The sequence below is a fragment of the Bos grunniens genome, chromosome 5 (assembly GCF_055505025.1).
Source record: "Bos grunniens cultivar Pamir isolate PY7600 chromosome 5, Bosgru_T2T1.0, whole genome shotgun sequence".
In the NCBI taxonomy this organism is placed as follows: domain Eukaryota; kingdom Metazoa; phylum Chordata; class Mammalia; order Artiodactyla; family Bovidae; genus Bos; species Bos grunniens.
In genome coordinates this window covers 98216954-98237375 of record NC_141169.1, presented here as the reverse complement: position 1 = coordinate 98237375, position 20422 = coordinate 98216954, and the positions used below count along the sequence as shown (strand labels likewise).

Genomic DNA, 20422 nt, shown 5'->3' with positions numbered 1-20422 from the left:
TGTGAGATGAGTGCAATTGTGCAGTAGTTTGAGCATTCTTTGGCATTGCCTTTCTTTGGGATTGGAATGAAAACTGACCTTTTCCAGTCCTGTGGCCACTGCTGAGTTTTCCAAATTTGCTGACATATTGAGTGCAGCACTTTCACAGCATCATCTTTCAGGATTTGAAATCGCTCAACTGGAATTCCATCACCTCCACTAGCTTTGTTCGTAGTGATACTTCCTAAGGCCCACTTGACTTCGCATTCCAGGATGTCTGGCTCTAGGTGAGTGATCACACCATCATGATTATTTGGGTCGTGAATATCTAGGGGCCCTTAAAGTTTATTCATTTCTGTAATGATTAGGTATTACTTTTTCACAATAAAGAAAAACACACTAAAGTTATTTTAATAAGTGGAAAAGAAAAGTTAATTTGGATGTTCTTTGTAAGATAGATTAACCAAGGAAGTTAAGGACAGACATGGAGACATGGAAGAGAGACCTGCCAGGAACCTGTGGTAATAGTCTGTAAGTAGGGTAGTGATGTAGGAGGAATAGAAAAGAAGAACTAAATCAGGGATTTTGTAAAGGAGTAAATTGGCATGACTTCAGTGAGTGGGCATGGAGAGTTGAGGGAAATTTCAAAGAAGCATAAAGTGAAAACATTTGTTACTTAATCTCCTCACCACTCCCCCCATCAAGTGACTAGTGAGTTGGAGTAAATGAATCTAGTCATTAAATGAGTGACTATTTAGCATTAATATAGCAGTGCATATAAAGCATCTGTCAGTTTTAGTCTCTTCAGGGAATTACGTGTTCAGGTTAATGAGTCCTACCTGGGAATCTAGAAGGGAAATAGTCATGCTTGATGATAGTCATCTTGTGACAAGCTGCTATGATGCTAATCAGGGGACTTGGGTTCTAGGCTTTGCTCTGATGTTGAAAATCTTTGAACTAAAATTAGGTCATCCATGCGATGGAACAAGATAGAAAGCCCAGAAATAAACCCATGCACCTATGGGTACCTTATTTTTGACAAAGGAGGCAAGAATATACAATGGGGCAAAGACAGCCTCTTCAATAAATGGTGCTGGGAAAACTGGACTGCTACATGTTTAGAGCACTTCCTAACACCACACCGAAAGATAAACTCAAAATGGATTAAAGACCTAAATGTAAGACCAGAAACTATAGAACTCTTAGAAGAAAACAGGCAGAACACTAGATGACATAAACCAAAGCAAGATCCTCTATGACCCACCTCCTAGAGTAATGGAAATAAAAACAAAAGTAAACAAGTGGGACCTGATTAAACTTAAAAGCTTTTCCACAGCAAAGGAAACTATAGGCAAGGTGAAAGGACAACCCTCAGAGTGGGAGAAAATAATAGCAAATGAAACAACTGACAACGGATTGATTTCCAAAATATACAAGCAGCTCTTACAACTCAATACCAGAAAAACAAACAACCCAATCAAAAAGTGGGGAAAAGACCTAACAGACGTTTCTCCAAAGAAGACATACAGATGGCTAACGAACACATGAAAAGATGCTCAACATTGCTCATTATTAGAAAAACGCAAATCAAAACTACAATGAGATATCACCTCACACTGGTCAGAATGGCCATCATCAAAAAGTCTACAAACAATAAATGCTGGAGAGGGTGTGGAGAAAAGGGAACGCTCTTGCCCTGTTGGTGGGAACGTAAATTGATACAGCCACTATGAAAGACAGTATGGAGATTCCTTAAAAAACTAGGAATAAAACTACCATATGACCCAGCAATCCTACTCCTAGGCATATACCCTGAGGAAATCAAAATTGAAAAAGACACGTGTACCCATTGTTCACTGAAGCACTGTTTACGATAGCTAGAACACGGAAGCAACCTAGATGTCCATCGACAGATGAATGGATAAAGGAGTTGTGGTACATATACACAAGGGAACATTACTCAGCCATAAAAGGGAACACCTTTGAGTCAGTTCTAATGAGGTGGATGAACTTAGAACCTATCATACAGAGTAAGTGAGTCAGAAAGAGAAAGTTAAATATTGTATTCTAATGCATATATATGGAATCTAGAAAAGTGGTACTGAAGAATTTACTTACAGGGCAGCAGTGGAGAAGCAGACATAGAGAACAGACTTACAGACACGGAGAGAGGGGAGGAGAGGGTGAGATGTGTGGAAAGAGTAACATGGAAACTTACATTACCATGTGTAATACAGATAGCCAACGGGAATTTGCTGTGTGGCTCAGGAACTCAACAGGGGCTCTGTATCAACCTAGAGGGGTGGGATGGGGAGGGAGATGGTAGGGAAGTTCAAAGGGAGGGGATATATGTATACCTATGGCTGATCAGGTTGAGGTTTGACAGAAAACAAAGTTCTGTAAAGCAATTATCCTTCAATAAAAAATAAAAACATTGGGTCATCCATGAAATAGATCACCGTGTGTGTTGTGTGTGTGCCTGCATGCGCTCACACGTGCACGCATGCATGTGCATCTCCTTACCAGCAGCATCTCTGTGTATTCTGATATCTTGCCCTTTATAATGTTATTATATGTCTGCTGCATTTCACAAGTCAAAATACATTAAAGGTAAGGACCCTATCTTCTTGTATTAACATTTCTAGAGTTTGACAGTGTTTGGGGCAAAGTGAGCGTTCAATAAATGGTTGTTGAATAAAGAAATGAATTTTCCCCACCTTACCTGAAAAAGGTGAGGATAACAGTTTTCCCCTCCAGTGGTGTGAAATAATGTGAGCTGCCATGTGGAGGGTTAGGGTTAGGGCTTGTCGGCAGAGAGAATGAGTGCTGTCTCCCTGCACACCCTGAGTTGGCTCTGAATTTGTTTTTGTTGTTTGTTCTGAAAACACTGAAAGTAAAATGATACAAAAATCTTTGGAATAGGACTTCCTCTGGACACTGGAGTCTTCCTTTTTTGAAGAAGCCCCTGAAGGACTTGCACCTAAATCATGCCTCCTCTTTCCACGGAAATTAAACCCACTGACTGGGGAGCCGGTCGGAGAAGGCAGTGGCACCCCACTCCAGTACTCTTGCCTGGAAAATCCCATGGACGGAGGAGCCCAGTAGGCTACGGTCCATGGCGTCGCTAGGAGTCGGACACGACTGAGTGACTCCACTTTCACTTTTCATTTTCATGCATTGGAGAAGGAAATGGCAACCCACTCCAGTGTTCTTGCCTGGAGAATCCCAGGGACGGGGAAGCCTGGTGGGCTGCTGTCTCTGGGGTCTCACAGAGTCAGACACGACTGAAGTGACTTAGTAGCAGCAACAGCAGCAGCAGCATGCTCAAACCTTCCACCCCCGTCATGTTTTTTTCCTCCTCATCTGCTTGTGTCTCTGTGGCACCTTCATTTTTCCTTTGCTGCTGTTTTCTGTTCTCTAAGGTTCATGTCATTTTTAAAAATAGTCCATACTATAAAATTCATCCTTTACAAATATACAATTTTGTGATTTTTTTTTTAGTGTATTTATTCAGAGTTTGCAGTGATCACCACTGTCTATTGATAATTCTAGAACATTTTCATCACCCCCAAAAGAATCCCTTATAAATAAACTGAGGTATATCCATATAATGGAGGAAGTTACTCATATTATTTAGTGATTAAAAAGAAGCACATTATTAAGCTCCAAAAAGGTGTGAAGGAACTTAAATGCATATTGCTAAGTGAAAGAAGCCAGTTTGAATAAGGTTACATACTACATACTGTACGACTCCACTACATGACATTCTGGAAAAGGCGAAGCTATAGAGATAGTAATAAAGGTCAGTGCTTGCCAAGGTTTCAGGGTGAGGGGGGAGGAATAGGTAGAGTGCAGGAGGTTTTCGGGCAGTGGAAATACTCTGTATGATACTGCAGTGGCAGATGGGTTTGTCAGAACCCACAGAATTATACAACAGAGAGTAAACTCTCAAGTAAACTATGGTCTTTACTTATTAATACCAACATGAGGCTCATCAGTTGTAACAAATGTACCATGCTAATGCAGGATGTTAATAGAGGAGACTGTGTGGGCAGAGAGAGAGGATATATGGAACTCTCTGTACTTTCTGCTGAATTTTCTTGTAAACCTAAAACAGATCTTAAAAACAATCTATTCATTTAAAAAACAAACAACAAGCCCTTTAGCAGTCACTCCCTATTCTCTCCCTCCCCTTCTCAGCCCTAAGCAACCACTGATATGCTTTCTGTTGCTATACATTGCCTGCTCTAGACAGTCTGTATAAATGGAATCATACACCCTTTTGTATTTCCACTTCTTTCTCTTGGCATGTTTTCAAGGTTCAGTCATGTTTTACCGTGGTATCAGCACTTCATTCCCTTGTATGGCTGAACAATGTTCCACTGTTTGGATCCACCATATTTTGTTACCCATTCATCAACCTTTGCACATTTGGTTGGTTTCCATTTTTTACCCATCATGAATAATGAATGGTGCCCTGAACATCTGTGTACAATTTCTTATGTGGATGTATGTTTTCATTTCTTTTGGAGATAAAACAAGACATAGAATTTCTGAGTCATATGGTAATTCTGTGTTTAATATTTTGGAGGAACTGGCAAACTGTTTTCCAAAGTGGCCGCCATTTTCCATTCCCATCAACCATGTATGAAGCTTCCATTCCTCCACATCTGTACCAATACTTGTTCTGGGCTGTCTTTTTGATTACACAGCAGCAGCAGCCGTCCTAGTGGGTTTAAAGAGGTATCTCATGATTTTGATTCACATTTCCCCTATTGGCATATGTCTTTGGAGAACTGTCTGTTCAAATATTCTGCCCACATTCTAATTGGATTATTTATCTTTTTATTGTTGAGTGTGAGTGTTATATTCTGGGTATGTCTCTTATGTGATTTACAGTTCTTTTCCATTGATCTCTATGTCCTTGTGCCAGTACCACACTATCTTTATTCCTATTGCTTTCTAATAAGTTTTGAAATCAGAAAGTGGGAGTCCTCTGCCTTTGTTCTTTTAAAAGATTGCCTTGGCTATTTTGGGTCCATTGTATTTCCATATGAATTTTAGGATTATCTTGTCAATTTATGCAAAAAGTCATCTGGAATTTTGATAGAAATTGTGTTGAATCTGTAGCTCAGTTTGGGGAGTACTCATCTTAACAGTATTAAGTCTACCAACCCATTAACAGGGAATGTCTTTTTATTATATCTTATTTAATTTCTTACAGTGATTTTTGTGGTTTTCAGTATACAAGTCTTGCAGTTCTTTCATTAAATTTATTCCTAAATATTTTATTATTTTTGATACTATTCTAAATGGAATGTTTCCATAATTTCATTTTCAGCTTGTTCATTGTGTATAGAAACACAACTGATATTTTTATCTTGATCTTGTATCTTGCAACTTTGTTCAACTCATGAGTTCTAATAGTTTTTTTGCAGATTCCTTAGAATTTTCTGTATATAAGATCATATCATCCTCAAATAGAAATTTTCCTTTATAATCTGAATGCCTTCTTTCTTTTTCTTGATTGCTGTGGCTAGAACCTCCAACACAATGTTGAATAGACATGACTGGAGAGGACAGAATCCTTGTTTTGTTTCTGATCTTTGGAGAAAGATTTCAGTCTTTCACCTCTACATGATGTTGGCTGTGGGTGTTTGTTTCATAGATGCTCTTTACCAGGTTGAAGTTCCCTTCTATTCCTAGTTTTTTGAAGGTTTGCTTTTTTAAATAATATAAGGGTGTTGTATTTGTCAAGTGCTTTTACTGAGTCTGTTGAGATGAACATGTAATTTTTGTCTTTTCTCCTATTGATATGGTATATTACACTAATTGATTTTTGGTTGTTAAACCAACCTTTATTCCTGGGATAAATCATCCAGTTATGGTATATAATCCTCTTTATATGCTGTTAGATTTAGTTTGCTAGTATTTTATTGAAGATTTTTCCATCTATATTCTTAAGACATGTTGGTCTGTAGTTTTCTTATATCTTGGTTTTTTGTTATCAGGCTAATTTTGGCTCATTGAATGAACTTGCTATGTTCTTTCCTCTTGTTTTTTTGGAAGGGTTTGTGAAGAATTAGTGTTAATTCTTTAAAATGCTTGGTTAATTTACCAATGAAGTCACCTGGACCTGGACTTTTCTTTATGGGAAATTTTTTGATTACTCTTTCAGTCTCTTTATTTGTCATAAGTCTTTTTAGATTTTTTTATTCCTTCTTGAGTCACTCTTGCTACTTTGTATCTTTCTAGAAATTTGTCCATTTCAACTAGGTTATCTGGTTTTTTGGCATACAATTTTTCATAGTCTTCTCTTGTAATCATTTTTACTTTGGTAAAGGTAATAGTGATGTCTTTTCTTTCAGTTTTGAGTTTAGGGTTTTGAACATTTTCTCTTGTTCGATCAGTCTAGCTAAAGGTTTGTCAATTTTGTTGGTCTTTTTGAAGCACCAACTTTTGGTTTTGATTGTTTTTTCATTCTCTGTTTTATTTATATCTACTCTGATTTTATTATTTCTTTCCATCAACTTGTTTTCAGTTTAATTTGCTCTTTTTTTCTAGTTTCTTAGGGTAAAAAGTTAGGTTATTGCCTTTAAAATCTTTCTTAATTTAGGTGTTTGTAGCTACTTCTGAGCACTGCTTTAGCTGTATCTTATAAGTTTTGGTATGTTGTATTTTCCTGTTCATTCATCTCAAAGTATTTTTCTGATTTCCCTTGTGATCTCTTCTATGACTCATTGGTTACTTAGGAATGTCTTCTGTGGGTTTTTTAAAATTTTTATTTATTTTTTAATATATTTTTTTGGCTGCGTGGCATGTGGGATGTTAGTTCCCTGATCAGGGATCAGACCTGCACGCCCTGCATTGTAAATGTGAAGTCTTAACCACTGGACGGCCAGGGAAGTCTGTCTTTTGTGTTTTATCTGTCATATTTATTAAACATTTATTGTGAACTCATTGTGAAACCCTAGGTGGTAAAGAATGCTCAGTGGTAAAGAATCCGCCTGCCAATGCAGGCAACACAAGAGATGTGGGTTCAGTCTCTGAGCCAGGAAGATCCCCTGGAGAAGGGAATGGCAACCCACTCCAGTATCCTTGCCTGGAAAATTCCATGGACAGAGGAGCCTGGCGGTACAGTCTGTGAGGTTGCAAAGAGTCAGACATGACTGAGCGCATGCAACACGCAACTGAAATCTAACATCCCTAATATCCTGCCTTTGTTAAATAAGTTTGCTGTGCAGAGCAAGAAAAAGCATTGGCTAGCAGGTTGCTTTTCTTAATGCTGGGTGTTAGGGACACAGGCCTTGTGAGTGTTTCCCCTAGGACCTTCTGTCCTGAGCTAACAAATATGTCTTGGGGAGGAAAAGGAGGTAAAATGGATGGTGGATAAAGTACACTGTTTTAAAAACAGCTGTTTAAACTTTTATGTGGTCCTGTGTTAGTAGAAGTAAAATTAGAACAGAAAAAAAAGTTAAATTGGAGAGTTATTTTAATAGTTTTCTTTGGAGTCGGTGTTGTGCACAAATTAGTACTTTTATTTAGCCACATTAATGTGCTTCCTCAGAGAATGAGAGTGTGTGGTTGCCTTTGAATTTATGAAAATTTTAAGAAGCATTGATAAGAATAACTTTTGTTTCAGACATATTTAAGGAATTCGTGGGGTTGATTTCAGTTTTAGTTCCTGGTTCCTCATTTCTAATTAACTTCCCTTATCCATCCCCCAAGGTTTATGGCGTATGAAATACGTAAAGTTCAGTTGTTAAGGCAACTATTATACTAACCTGCGTTTGTATGATGATAATCCCCTCCTTTTTTAAACAAAGTGCTTTCATACATTATTTTACTTAAGATTTACAATAATCCTGTGATGTGCTTGACTCTCTTGAAAACTGGTACATTAATCAGATTTTAGCTGGCACCAAAAGCCAAAATTTCAGTTTATTACTGACTGAGGAAAAATTAAGCTAGAGAAGTGGTGGTTATGTGGTCTTAAATGTAATTTTACAGATGATGTAAAGTACAGGAACCCTGGGTTTATTTACTCTGCCTTTCTAATTAAAAAAAAAAAAAGGAAATAGTTGCAATTTAAATATTTTACTTCTGTGAAAACTAAACAAAGGGTTATACCTTTTGTTTGATTTTTATGACTACACTAAGTTTGTGTAAAAAAAATCAGTGAAGTTTGTGCAGTACACTATGTCCTTCTGACTTCTCAAAGGCGCCATTCCTGAATTCCATTCCTGAATTAATTAATTAAAAACAGCAATATATGAAGATACTGGTTTGTAATGGTGTGTGATTGATGACTCATTTTACTATATAAAGAATAGATGTGATTACCATTTATTTCACTAAGGACATGGGTTTAGGCTATAAATATATTGCTTTTTGGGAGAAGGCAATGGCGACCTACTCCAGTACTCTTGCCTAGAAAATCCCATGGATGGAGGAGCCTGGTGGGCTGCAGTCCATGGGGCCGCTAAGAGTTGGACACAACTGAGCAAATTCACGTTCACTTTTCACTTTAATGCACTGGAGAAGGAAATGGCAACCCACTCCAGTGTTCTTGCCTGGAGAATCCCAGGGACGGGGGAGTCTGGTGGGCTGCCGTCTCTGAGGTCGCACAGAGTTGGACACAACTGAAGTAACTTAGCAGCATATTGCTTTTTAAAAACTATCAATAGCAAATATACTTTGTTTTAATGAAGGGTGATTTCAAAATACTTTATTAAAATTGCACAGTTGATAAGCATAATTTAAAATTTAGCCCATAGTAATACTTGGATCAACTAGTTACCCAGCAATTGCTAATTGTATACTTAACTGTGAAGAAAAGTTCCCAGGCGTGTATATTATTATACTGAAATTTAAAAAACGTGATGATACAGAATAGGAAAGCTTTAAAAGACCAGTTTTTGAAAAGTTCAAACTAATTTGGGAGTAGCACTGAAGCAGTTAGCTTTGAAGATGGTGGTAGAAAGGAAAGATTTTTTTTCCAAGAGCCTCGGAGTATTCAGTCTCATTTCAGAGCCACTCTATAAAATGCTGGATGCAATGGTTAGCTGTCATATTGTGACACAGGATTTGGTAAATGTAGCTGACTCACATATGAAATTTGGTTTTCCTGATCTAACCATGATACTAAGCAATGATCTGATCTTTACAAGGTACTGGGCATTGTTGGTGTATAGTATTAATGGTGATTTCAAGCATACAAACAAATCAGAGTTTTAATATCCAAATGAAGATTGATCCTTTAAGTTTTGTTACCTAGTTAAGACTTCTACATTTAGTTCAATGATTTGCCAGTGTTTGAGTTTTTCATCTTCTCTTTTAAAATTGCCTTTAAAGCGTCTGCCTGCAATTGCGGGAGACCTGGTTTCGATCCCTGGGTCGGGAAGATCCCCTGGAGAAGGCAGTGGCAACCCACTCCAGTATTCTTGCCTGGAGAATCCCATGGATGGAGGAGCCTGGTGGGCTACAGTGCATGGGGTCGCAAAGAGTTGGACACAACTGAGCGACTTAACTTTAACTTTTAAAGCCTCAGTAATATCCCTTTCAGTATACTGAAGTTGTAACATTTTTATTCTTTGAAGGTAATCTTCAGAAAGAACTAGACATCATTTGTAACCTCATTGGATAAACAAAGTGGACAATCAGATTGCTTGGGAATTTAAAGAATAATGTATTACTTGAAAGTAATATGGTGTATTGTGTTGTGGCCTATAAGAAACTGGCTCCAAAAGCAGCTTTCAAGAAAGGTTATTCATTGGAGTAAATGTACCCCTTTCAAAGTGACTCCTTTAAAGGAAATTCATTTGATGTATAAGTTCAGGTTCATGTATTTTAAAATTCATTACCTTTATCTCATAGTTATATCTTGTGTAAGAACTTGGGGAAACTCCAAAGCTAAACAATGAAGAAGATTAGATTACTTTGCCAGTCACCAAAAAACCATGCCTGTGCAGGTAACTGAACAGCAGGGGTATTGAGAGGATGTCTGTGACACCAGTGGGAGCAGGCAGAATCTCCTGAGACAGTCCCAGGGTTATAATTATAGACTTCTAATGGCAGGAGAGAATTATCCCGAAAATGTCAGGGTCTTCCCGTGTGTTCCTTTGGGCTCAACAAATTTGAAGAGGGAATTGAGAGCCAAATTGCTTAGGATACGTACTTATTTATATATACACCCAATTTTAAATAGAAATTTTATATTTTTCTAATTATAAATACTGAAAATAATTAAAAATACAGATGAGAAAGAAGCTTTTTCTAATCACACCTATTGGAAAAGTCCTCACTGACCTTTGGTTAAGATCCTTTCTTCTACGTGTTGTTTTGTGAGATTGAGATCATACTGAACTTACACTTTTCAATACTGATTTTTATTTACTTATGACTTTCTTAATAAAAATAATTTGTGAACAAAATGTGTAATGGCAGTTTCTTGTTATCCAGCTGCTTATGGTTCATAAAGTGTACTATGAGTGTGTGCTTGGTTGCTCAGTCGTGTCCGACTCTTTGCAACCCCATGGACTATAGCCTGCCAGGCTCCTCTGTCCATGGGAATTCTTCAGGCAAGAATACTGAACTGGGTTGCCTTGCCCTCCTCCAGGGGATCGTCCAAACCCAGAGATCGAACCCACATCTCCCACATTGCTGGTGGATTCTTTACTGTCTGTGCCACCAGAGAAACCCAAAGTTTACTATAAAGCTATGTAAAGTTTATTATGAAAAAAGTTTAGTAGAAATAATGAACACTTACACTGTTTCTTCCCTATTCTTGGTGTGAAAAGTATCAGAAAAAAATATGAAGCAAAGAATCATAAGGCATTTGATGGGATCGTGCTTTCTTAGTTCCGTGGGCTCTATTTATTTGTAAATGTTTTCCTTGCTAATATGCAGCCACAGTCACTTTCCTAGACTCAGAACTAAGGAAAAAAAATGACGACTACTTTCTCTTGCTGAAGGTGGTTGGAGGTAAAGTGAAGAAGCCCGGCAAACGTGGTCGAAAGCCAGCCAAAATTGACTTGAAGGCAAAACTCGAGAGGAGCCGGCAGAGTGCAAGAGAATGCCGGGCCAGGAAAAAACTGCGGTATCAGTATTTGGAAGAATTGGTATCCAGCCGGGAAAGAGCCATTTGTGCTCTTAGAGAGGAACTGGAAATGGTGAGAAAGCCTGTCAGTAAATGTACGAAACAGTCAACCTAAATTGTATGAAAACCTGAAGATACGAGTTTTCAGCTATACAGTTGATGAACATGAGAGAGAATATTTATCTGTTAGAGAGAACATAGGGAAATACTCATTTTTCATACGTTCTTGGTGGGAGTAGAAAGTGACTATTTCACTAAGGGATTATTTACGATATGAGACAAAAAGGAGAATAACCCAAATGCTCAACAGTCAGGGATTGGTTAAATAAATCATACTACATTCATATATTGGACTACTTTGTAGCCCATGAAAATCACAGTGCACATGTGTATGTACTGATATGGAAAGACACAATATATTGCTAAGTGGAAAAAGCAGTATAACAATATGTAACAATATGCATTGTACGGTACTATTAGGCCTGCTTTTATTCATTCATTCAGATTTCAAGAGAATAGAAACCTCGATAGTACTGTAAGCTCAGGGGAGGAGGTGATAGGTTGGAAAAGAGAAAGATGTAGCTAACATGATCATTAACATGGGGACAGGCTGCCCCAGCTTTTTAGAAGGTCAGGTTGGGGCATGGCGAGAGTCCAGATGCACACTATTCAGCAGACTTTTTTTTTTAATATGCTGAATTTAACTTATAAATTTTTTTTTAATAAATTATTTTTTTACCTCCTGCAGTGTAAGCCACTGGAGGACTTAATCTTTGGATTGACTAATCTTTTATACCCCCAAAGTCTATAGTATACACTTTGGTAGAAAGTAGATATTTAGTGAATATTTATGAACTAGAGAAAGGAAATTACAAAGTTACTTACTTTAGAAGTGGAAATAATAATGTGACAGTCAGCACAAAGAGATGAATTTTGATGTGTGGCACTCTACTGCTGCTGCTGCTGCTAAGTCACGTCAGTCGTGTCCGACTCTGTGCAGCCCCATAGACGGCAGCCCAAGAGGTTCCTCTGTCCCTGGGATTCTCCAGTTAAATTTGGCAAGAATACTGGAGTGGGTTGCCATTTCCTTCTCCAATGCATGAAAGTGAAAAGTGAAAGTGAAGTTGCTTAGTCGTGCCCAACTCTTAGCAACCCTGTGGACTGCGGCCTACCAGGCTCCTCCGTCCATGGGATTCTCCAGGCAAGAGTACTGGAGTGGGGTGCCATTGCCTTCTCCCGTGGCACTCCACAGGGAGGTGGTATTTTAGCCAGAGGGGCCTTTTACATCTGAGCAGTACTCCAGCACATCACAAGGAAATTCAGTGGTAGTTTTTCACCCTCCTTTCTGAAGATAGCAGGCCTCATCCATGTCCTAGGTCATGAATAGGAATACAGTAGAAGGTGGGGTTGCCAGCAGCCAGTTTGACCTCTAGTTATGGGAGTTGTTCTGTCTAGGATTTTCTACCTGACTAGTAGAATTTTACTCAATTATATTTTACATATTTCAGTACAAGCAGTGGTGCATGGCAATGGACCAAGGTAAAATCCCTTCTGAAATAAAGGCCCTACTCACTGGAGAAGAGCAGAGCAAATCTCAGCAGAACTCAAGCAGGCACATGAAAGCTGGGAAGACAGACGCTAACAGCAACTCCTGTGAGTACGGTACATGGAAGAGTTTATCTTCAGAGGAGTGACTCAAAATAGGCTTTCTGTTGACCGCTTCCCTTGCTGTGTTTTCAAATAAAATGGTGATGTCATTTGTAATACACTGGTAACCAAGTGAAATGGCATTATATTCTAAATATTGAAATGTGTTATACATGGGGTCTATAAAGAGCAGCTGATAAATTCATGGCAATTTTAAAAAGTAGAGTTCGTCGATAAATGAGAGTATACCATTCTAGTAGTTGTCATTATTATTATTGGCCTCACTGCACAGCTTGTGGGGTAATAGTTCCCCAATCAGAGATTGAACCCAGGCCCACAGCAGTGAAAATGCCAAGTTTGAACCATTGGACCAACAGGGAATCCCCTAGTTATTGTTAATAATAACAATACCTTTTATTTTGATTTTGATTTACAAAGTACTTTCACTTATATTTATCTTAATTATTTCCTCCAATCACTGCGTTAAGTATAATTGTACTTTTTACTTTATAGATAAAGAAATAGTACAGGAGCTTGGTAAGGTGCCCAGGGTCACACAGCTGTAGGTAGAACCTGTCCTCACCTAGCTCAGGCTCTATCTATTTCAGTAGCCCATCACCGTAAGGATTTTTTTTTAGTTAGGGAGAAATTCACATAACATAAAATTAATCATTCTAAAGTAACAATTGAGAGGCATTTGGGATTTTCACACTGTTGTACAACAACCACCTCTGTCTATTTAGAAAACATTGTATCACCACAAAAGAAAACTCTAAACTCATTAGTGGTTACTCTGTCACCCTCCCTCCAGGTCCTGGTAACTATGAATCTGCATTCTGTCTCTGTGGATTTACCTGTTCTTGGATATTCTGTATAAATGGACTCATAAGTGTGTGACTTTTTTGTGTCTGGCTTCTTGAATGAGCTAGCATAATGTTTTCAAGGTTCATCCACTTTGTAGCATGTATCAGTATCTCATTCCATTTTATGACTGCATAATATTCTCTTATACATGTATACCACAATTTATTTATCCATTTATCCATTGATGGATATTTGTTTCTACCTTTGGCTGTTGCAAACAGTGTTACTATAAACATGCGTGTATAAGTATACATTTGAGTGCCCGTTTTCAATTGTTTTGGGTGTATACCAGAAGTGGAATTGCTGGGTCATATGGTAATTATGTATTTTTTAGAAGAACTACAAATTATTTCCCACAGCAGCTGAAATGTTTTACATTACCACCACAGTATATGAAGTTTCCCATTTCTCTGCATCTTGCCAACACTTTTTATTTTCATTTTTGAAAAATGTAGCCTTCCTGGTGAAGTGGCATCTGATTGTGGTTTTGATTTCCATTTTTCCTTAATGATGCTGAGCAACTTTTCATGTGCTTGCTGGCCATTTGTATATCTTTGAAAAAAGCGTCTGTGTATGTCCCTTGCCCATGTTTTAATTGAGTTGTTCTTCATTTTGTTGTTGAGTTGTAAGAATTCTTTATATATTCTGGATTCTAGACCTTTATCAGATATATGATTACAGATATTTCTCCTATACTATAGGTTGTCTTTTCACTTTCTTGATAGTGTCCTTTGGTGCACAAAAGACTTTAATTTTGAGGAAGTCCATTTTATCTATTTTTAATTTTGTTGTTCATGCTTTGGGTACCCTAACAATTCACTGTGAAATCCAAGGTCGTGAAAATTTGCCCCAACGTTTTCTTCTAAGAGCTTTATGCTTTTAGGTCTTACATATCATTGATCTATTGAGTTAATATTTCTATGTGGTATAAGATAGAAGTCCAGCTTAATTCTTTTGCATGTGAAGATATAGTTGTCTCAGCACCATTTGTTGATGAGGCTGTATTTTAGAATGAAGGTGTCATGTGTTGATTTGTTCATCATTGTGATTGTTTTTTATAAGGAAATGTTATAAATTTTTTATCCTTTAAAAAAATTGTTACGAAGAGACTCTCTGGTGGCTCACTGGTAAAGAATCTGAGACACAAGTTCAATCCCTAATCTGAGAAGATCCCACATACTGTGGAGTAACTTAGCCTCTGGGCTATAACTGTTGAGCCTGTGCACTGGAGCCCAGGACCCGCAATTGCTAAAGCCTGACCTCCCTAGAGCCCATGCTCCCCAGGAGCAGCTACCATAATGAGACTCTTGTGCACTGCAACAAACAGTAGCTCCTGCTCACCGCAACTAGAGAAAAGCCTGCACAGTAACACGGACCCAGCATAGCCAAAAATAAATACATAAATAAAATTATTTTTAGAATTTTTTATGGAATTGAAGGATTGGCTTTTTGATCACTTTTATTATATGAAGTAATATTTGCCTTAATCTAAATGGAATTAATGGGAAAAAAGCCACTCAGTTCAGTTTTCTTTCAGTCTATATTTAAAAATAGTCTTCCTGTAGATACTAAATTTTAAAAATGCGTATTAAAACAGATTAACCAAACCTCTTTGAAAACATTCTTACATTAGTAACTTTACTTTTCAGGGTGAAGATCATATGAAATGATGAGTCAGTGACTGAAGCCAATATTCTGACCCTATGGAGGATAAATAGGCAAGATTGTGCTTCTTGGCTCCATTTACTACCTACTGCTCAGTCATCTCTGTAAATCTGCAGTTTCTACCAAAATGTGTGATCATAGATCTCAAAGAATTTTGCTTTGATTTTCAACACTTAGAAAATTTACAGACATTCAGACTCGTTCTGGTTGGTATTGCCATGTTGCGATGCTTGAAAGCACAAGAAAAGAAAGAGTGAGTGAAGATTGTATTTTTGCACCTCAACTCCACATTGCTTTACTGGTTAATTTATATTCTTTCCATGTACTTCATGTAATTGTATTTGTATGTGTGTTTGGGTGTCATTTCCTTTCATGTTCTTGATTGCCCTACAAAGAGAAACCAAATGGGCTGATGACTAACTACTAAGTCCTCAGCCTTTTATGGACCTAATCTGATTTCTTTATATTTACTTGAGTCATGTTTATTTTCTGCATGAACCATGATTTCTCCTGTGAGCCATTCCAGCATAAGCTGTGAATATATAGTAACAAATATATACACTTCTATTTTTGTAATCCATAATGATATGCCTGTTTTAAATAATGTACACATTAACAAAATCCATCAAGAAAGTCCTTAAGATAGCTTCTATTTAAAACTTTAATTGCTGTCTTTTCAAACTGTATTTATACAAGTTTATTAGGGCCTGATCCATACTTGGAGAATAATCAGTCAAACTTTTTATTTTGAAATAAGAAATAACCTGTTAGGCATTTCAGCAGCATATATCATCTTGACAACCCAGAGTATGTATGTATGTGTGTGTTTCTATTGTATGTGTTTCTGTATGTATATGGGGGAGGGCAGGAGTGAATGTTCACACACATTTCGTTGTGTAGTCAACTAATTAGGAGAATTGTTCTAAAGACAGTGGGATGAAATTAGCTGCTGAGATGGGAGTTTCTGCCTCAGGAGATCCGGAACCAAACGAGGGACACATTGCTGGTGGGTCAAATGGCTTTAGCTATAACCAGAACACTTAGTTTCTTCCCTGACTTGAGTTTCCTTATGAATGTATTCTGAGCCAGAGAGAAATACACTGCGGCTGTGCCTCCGGTTGGGCTCTGGCCCTGCCTCCGCTCCGGAGTGAAGCACTGGAGCCAGAGTCTTACCCAGCACCGCCAGTCAGGGGGCCCGGTGGGAGGGGCGAGGGCAGAGGCGTTTTCTCCAATTCCCATCACAGCTGCCTTTGCTTTCTTCCTGGCTACCAAATGGAATGATGGTTGAGGAATCACACTCATATGGTACACTCAGACCTGGGAATCTTTTGACGTCCCCACTGAGACACTTTAACACTCTCTCTTTTCTTTCGCGTAGTTAAAAAAGGAGGTTGTGGTCTCCGTTGCTGCTAAATTGTAATTGTTCTTTGCTCTGAGGAAGCAAACATTTGGTTTCCAAATATAATGTGTTTTGTCACAAACTAGTTTAGGAGGAGGCATTCTAGTCTAGCTTGTCTGTGAGGCGGAACATGAGACGGACCACGTAGTTTCAGGTGACAAGGTACTTCCGTCCCTTCTCTGAGGCCATGCGTTGGAATTAAGTGCCTCCCTGAGTTCCTAAAGTGCTCTCGTGCGTAGGTCCCAGACTCAGATCCCAAGTCCAGTCCTTTGTGACAGCTGATAAACCACTAGCCCAGTCTGTTGGGTCTCTCTGTTCTGGAGGACTAGGGGTTTAAGAGTATTTAATGTCTTTTTTGGATCATAAATATAGATAGATTGTTAATATTCAGGACTTGAGAATTTAAATGTTTTAAATACAGTGTTCAGATTGTAATGGGTTATGTTTTTGCCATCTGGTCTACTCAAATGTATATTTTTATTTTGCAAAACAACCCAAGATTTAACTCTCTGTTGCTTTGTTCAGTACCTTTTGAATTCCCCAGAAGAGTTGTTTTCAAAGCAAACATTCCAAATGAATGTGGCTCTTCTATGGAATGTCTCCATTGTGCTCCAAGTGTTTCTTCTCTGGTTGTGATTTTAAATCACTGGCTCCTTTAAGCTGTTCTCCTGCTGCCCTTTACAAGAAAGAGCACTGACTTTGTCCTCAGGTAGAGGATGTGTAATTTTGGGTCAAAGTAAATTATAATTTATTTGAGTTTATTCTGAGACCGGTCTATTTGGTATCTTGCAGTAGATCAAACCAAGAGAAAGTTCATTGGTCTTAAATAAGAAAGCTCCAATTGCTTTGGGTTCTGTGCAGGCTGCACACCTGGGCCCCCTGAAGCACGTTAATAAACGTCCCTGATGAAGACAGCTGGAGCATTTCTCGCCCCATTCCAGTTAGGGGGCAGCAAGCTGAAATCCTGGCATCTCTTACTTACCTGTAAGGACAACAGACACACAGAAAGAGAACAAAAGAGGGGGGAGTCAGTGAACTCAGGCCTCTCTGAGTAGACAGAGCACTTTTCCTTTTTCCCAAAGGAAGGTAAGGAGGGAGATATATTTATGTATTTAGGCCAGTCATATTCTGTCATTAATTTAGCACAGACCTGCTGTGTATTAGAGCAACTGAGTATAACATGGAATAAGTTTGACTAGGTCAAATTTTAGCATATAGTTGATGTTCTTAAATTTTTTTCTATTTTATCTAAAATCTTTCTAATATATCTGAATCAGAATCTTATCTTGCTGCAGCAAATTCATATCACTCTTTACCAGCTAATTGACAGTATTTATGAGCATCACCATTTAGCATTTTATTTTATCATCTTTGAATTGTAATAGGCTTGATTTGACTCATTATAAAAAGTATAGATTTAAACTGGGCTCACCTTTAGTTAAAGGCTAATAAAAATGAAAAACATAAATGTGATATATCAGAAAATCAGTTGCATATTATCAATTACATTTTTAGTTTTAAAAGAGAGGAAATTTAATTCTAAACCACATGGTATTTGGGGGCATTGAAGGAATCCTTTTTCTGAAGAGCATTGTACAATTATATTTTTATGAAAAATAAAATATCTTCACCACAGCTATCTCAGGTTGTCTGTTTCATAGTACTGGGGTGTATCTGTATAAGCAGAGTAAAAAGAGATTTAGGCAGAACTGGTCTTGAATCCATTTTCTGAGTCACCTTGAATTATTTAATCCCTCAGACTGTTTCCTCATCTGTAAAAAAGGGGAAGGATGATTTTCCAGAGTTAATTTGATAGGCTAAATAGAGTTATGAGAAACTGCTTCTTTAGTAAAGAACTACATTAAGTGTGCCTGGGTTTGACTGTTGTTAAAATGTCATTTGTTAAAGATAAACATTTAATGGACTAGAATCTAAATATGTAGTGTTGTAGGTATTATGTTTCTGAAGCCTTTTTAGTTATATCATTATGTCTATCCCTGGAATGGTGTAGCTGGAGGCTCTTTTTAGCAATAATAGCCTTCATGGAGTGCTGCAGTCCATGGGGTTGCAAAGAGTTGGACACGACTGAGCAACTAAACTGATTAGACTAAGGAACAATTAATGTTCCACCTGGCAGTAACATCTGCATAGAGCAGGTTTTCAGGCTGCCAGGTAACCTGGTTCATTTTTCCCTTATTCCATCCACTTTACTTAATCACAGAGTATCGTGAATCGAAGCCAGGACTGCCACAGAATGTGGACTGCACAAGGGCACACAGTTGAGGAAGTGATGGGCCTAAAATCACCTTCCCTTCGATAAGCCACGTGTGCAGGAAAGGGTACCTGCCATTGCTCACCAGGGCATACAGGTGGTGTGGGTCTGCCCGGAGAGGAGCTTTTCTTAATTTCTCCACCCGGAGGGTACCTTTTCTAAAACGTGCAGAACAGCTGTGTGCTGCAGCTGGTGTACTGCTGGCCCTAGAGGAAAGCCAGTGGTGTGCGTCTAACCTAACTGCATGCTGAGTGACATCAGATGGGCAGCTTTTAATCAGTAATGATGGGAGTATCGACACCACAGAAATCAGGCATTTCCCTCCCCGGCCAGAGAGTGGGTTTTTAGCACACCACTGAAAAAGGCCTGGTGTAGGCTGGAATGGCCCTGATCAGAGCAGGCACATTTGAGGCCCCCAAACTACATGACTGGAGGACACATGGAGCTTAAAGGACTCTGTAAGTCTGTAGGCAGCTTGGTGTCCATATCAGATTCAGCTTACAAGACAGATAGATGATGGTTGTGACTCAGAAACTGTTCTGGGTTGCAGAGAAATACCCAGCTGGATTCTGGAAATGACTAGGAGGCAAATCAGCTGAATTCTTTCTTAAAGCAAGCCTTAGGGTCAAAGTGATAGAACTAATTTACCGATTGTGACACTGCTCCTGGGCTGAGGGTTAGGCTGCAGTTTGACAATACGCTCTGGCTTTGCACTATTTTGACTCTGTAGGAGGGTAAATATTTGAGCAGGGAAAATTTCCTGAGGTCCAGCAGAGCCCAGTTCAATCCTGCTGTGCCTCAGTGCCCCTTTCCTGAGAGGAAAATAATGTCAAGCGCTTTACAGCCCTAAACCCAATCAAGTCAGCAGACTAGAAATGATGACACCTGCACCTCCACTAGGTAGCCTTGGATAATAGTTCAGATTATTTCTACTTCTTGTGCGCAGCAACAGGCCAAAAGCCCATAGTGAATTCTGGATTTTGTCACTTCAATGGAATAAAGACCATGCTTACTTATTTCACAAAAGCTATAGGGTTCATGATGAAAAGTAAATAATGATGTCTCTCAGACCTCAGGCCCTTAATGAACTGAACTCCAAGATCACATGAGCTTGGAAGCAAGATTCTACATCCATTGAACCTTCAGATGAGACCCTAGCCCTGGCCAACACTGATTGCAGCCTTGTGAATCAAACGACAGCTTTGGGAATCAAAGCTATGTCCAGACTCCTGACCCACAGAAGTTATGAGATTAAACAATGTCTTTTATTTTAATCTGCCAAATTTGGGGGTGATATGCACTAATAGGGGCTTCCCAGGTGGCGCTGATGGTAAAGAGCCCACCTGCCAATGAAGGAGACCTAAGAGACGCAGGTTCCATTGAAGCAGGAAATGGCAACCCACCCCAGTATTCTTGCCTGGAAAGTTCCATGGACAAAGGAGCCTGACAGGTTACAATCCATGGGGCTGCAAAGAGTCAGACACAACTAGCAACTGAG

At 38.6% G+C, this 20422-nt stretch overlaps 1 protein-coding gene across 1 annotated transcript in view; it reads left to right on the top strand.

The window, feature by feature from the left end:
* The window catches only part of CREBL2 (cAMP responsive element binding protein like 2), a 29502-nt gene extending 11211 nt beyond the window's left edge, over positions 1-18291 (top strand). Inside the window, exons 2-4 of the mRNA XM_086401964.1 lie at positions 10953-11150; positions 12586-12730; positions 15238-18291. Coding sequence (XP_086258090.1) covers positions 10953-11150; positions 12586-12730; positions 15238-15242 — 348 coding nt within the window. The 3' untranslated portion in view covers positions 15243-18291. The remainder of the gene's footprint in view (positions 1-10952; positions 11151-12585; positions 12731-15237) is intronic.
* The last annotated feature ends 2131 nt before the right edge of the window (positions 18292-20422 follow it).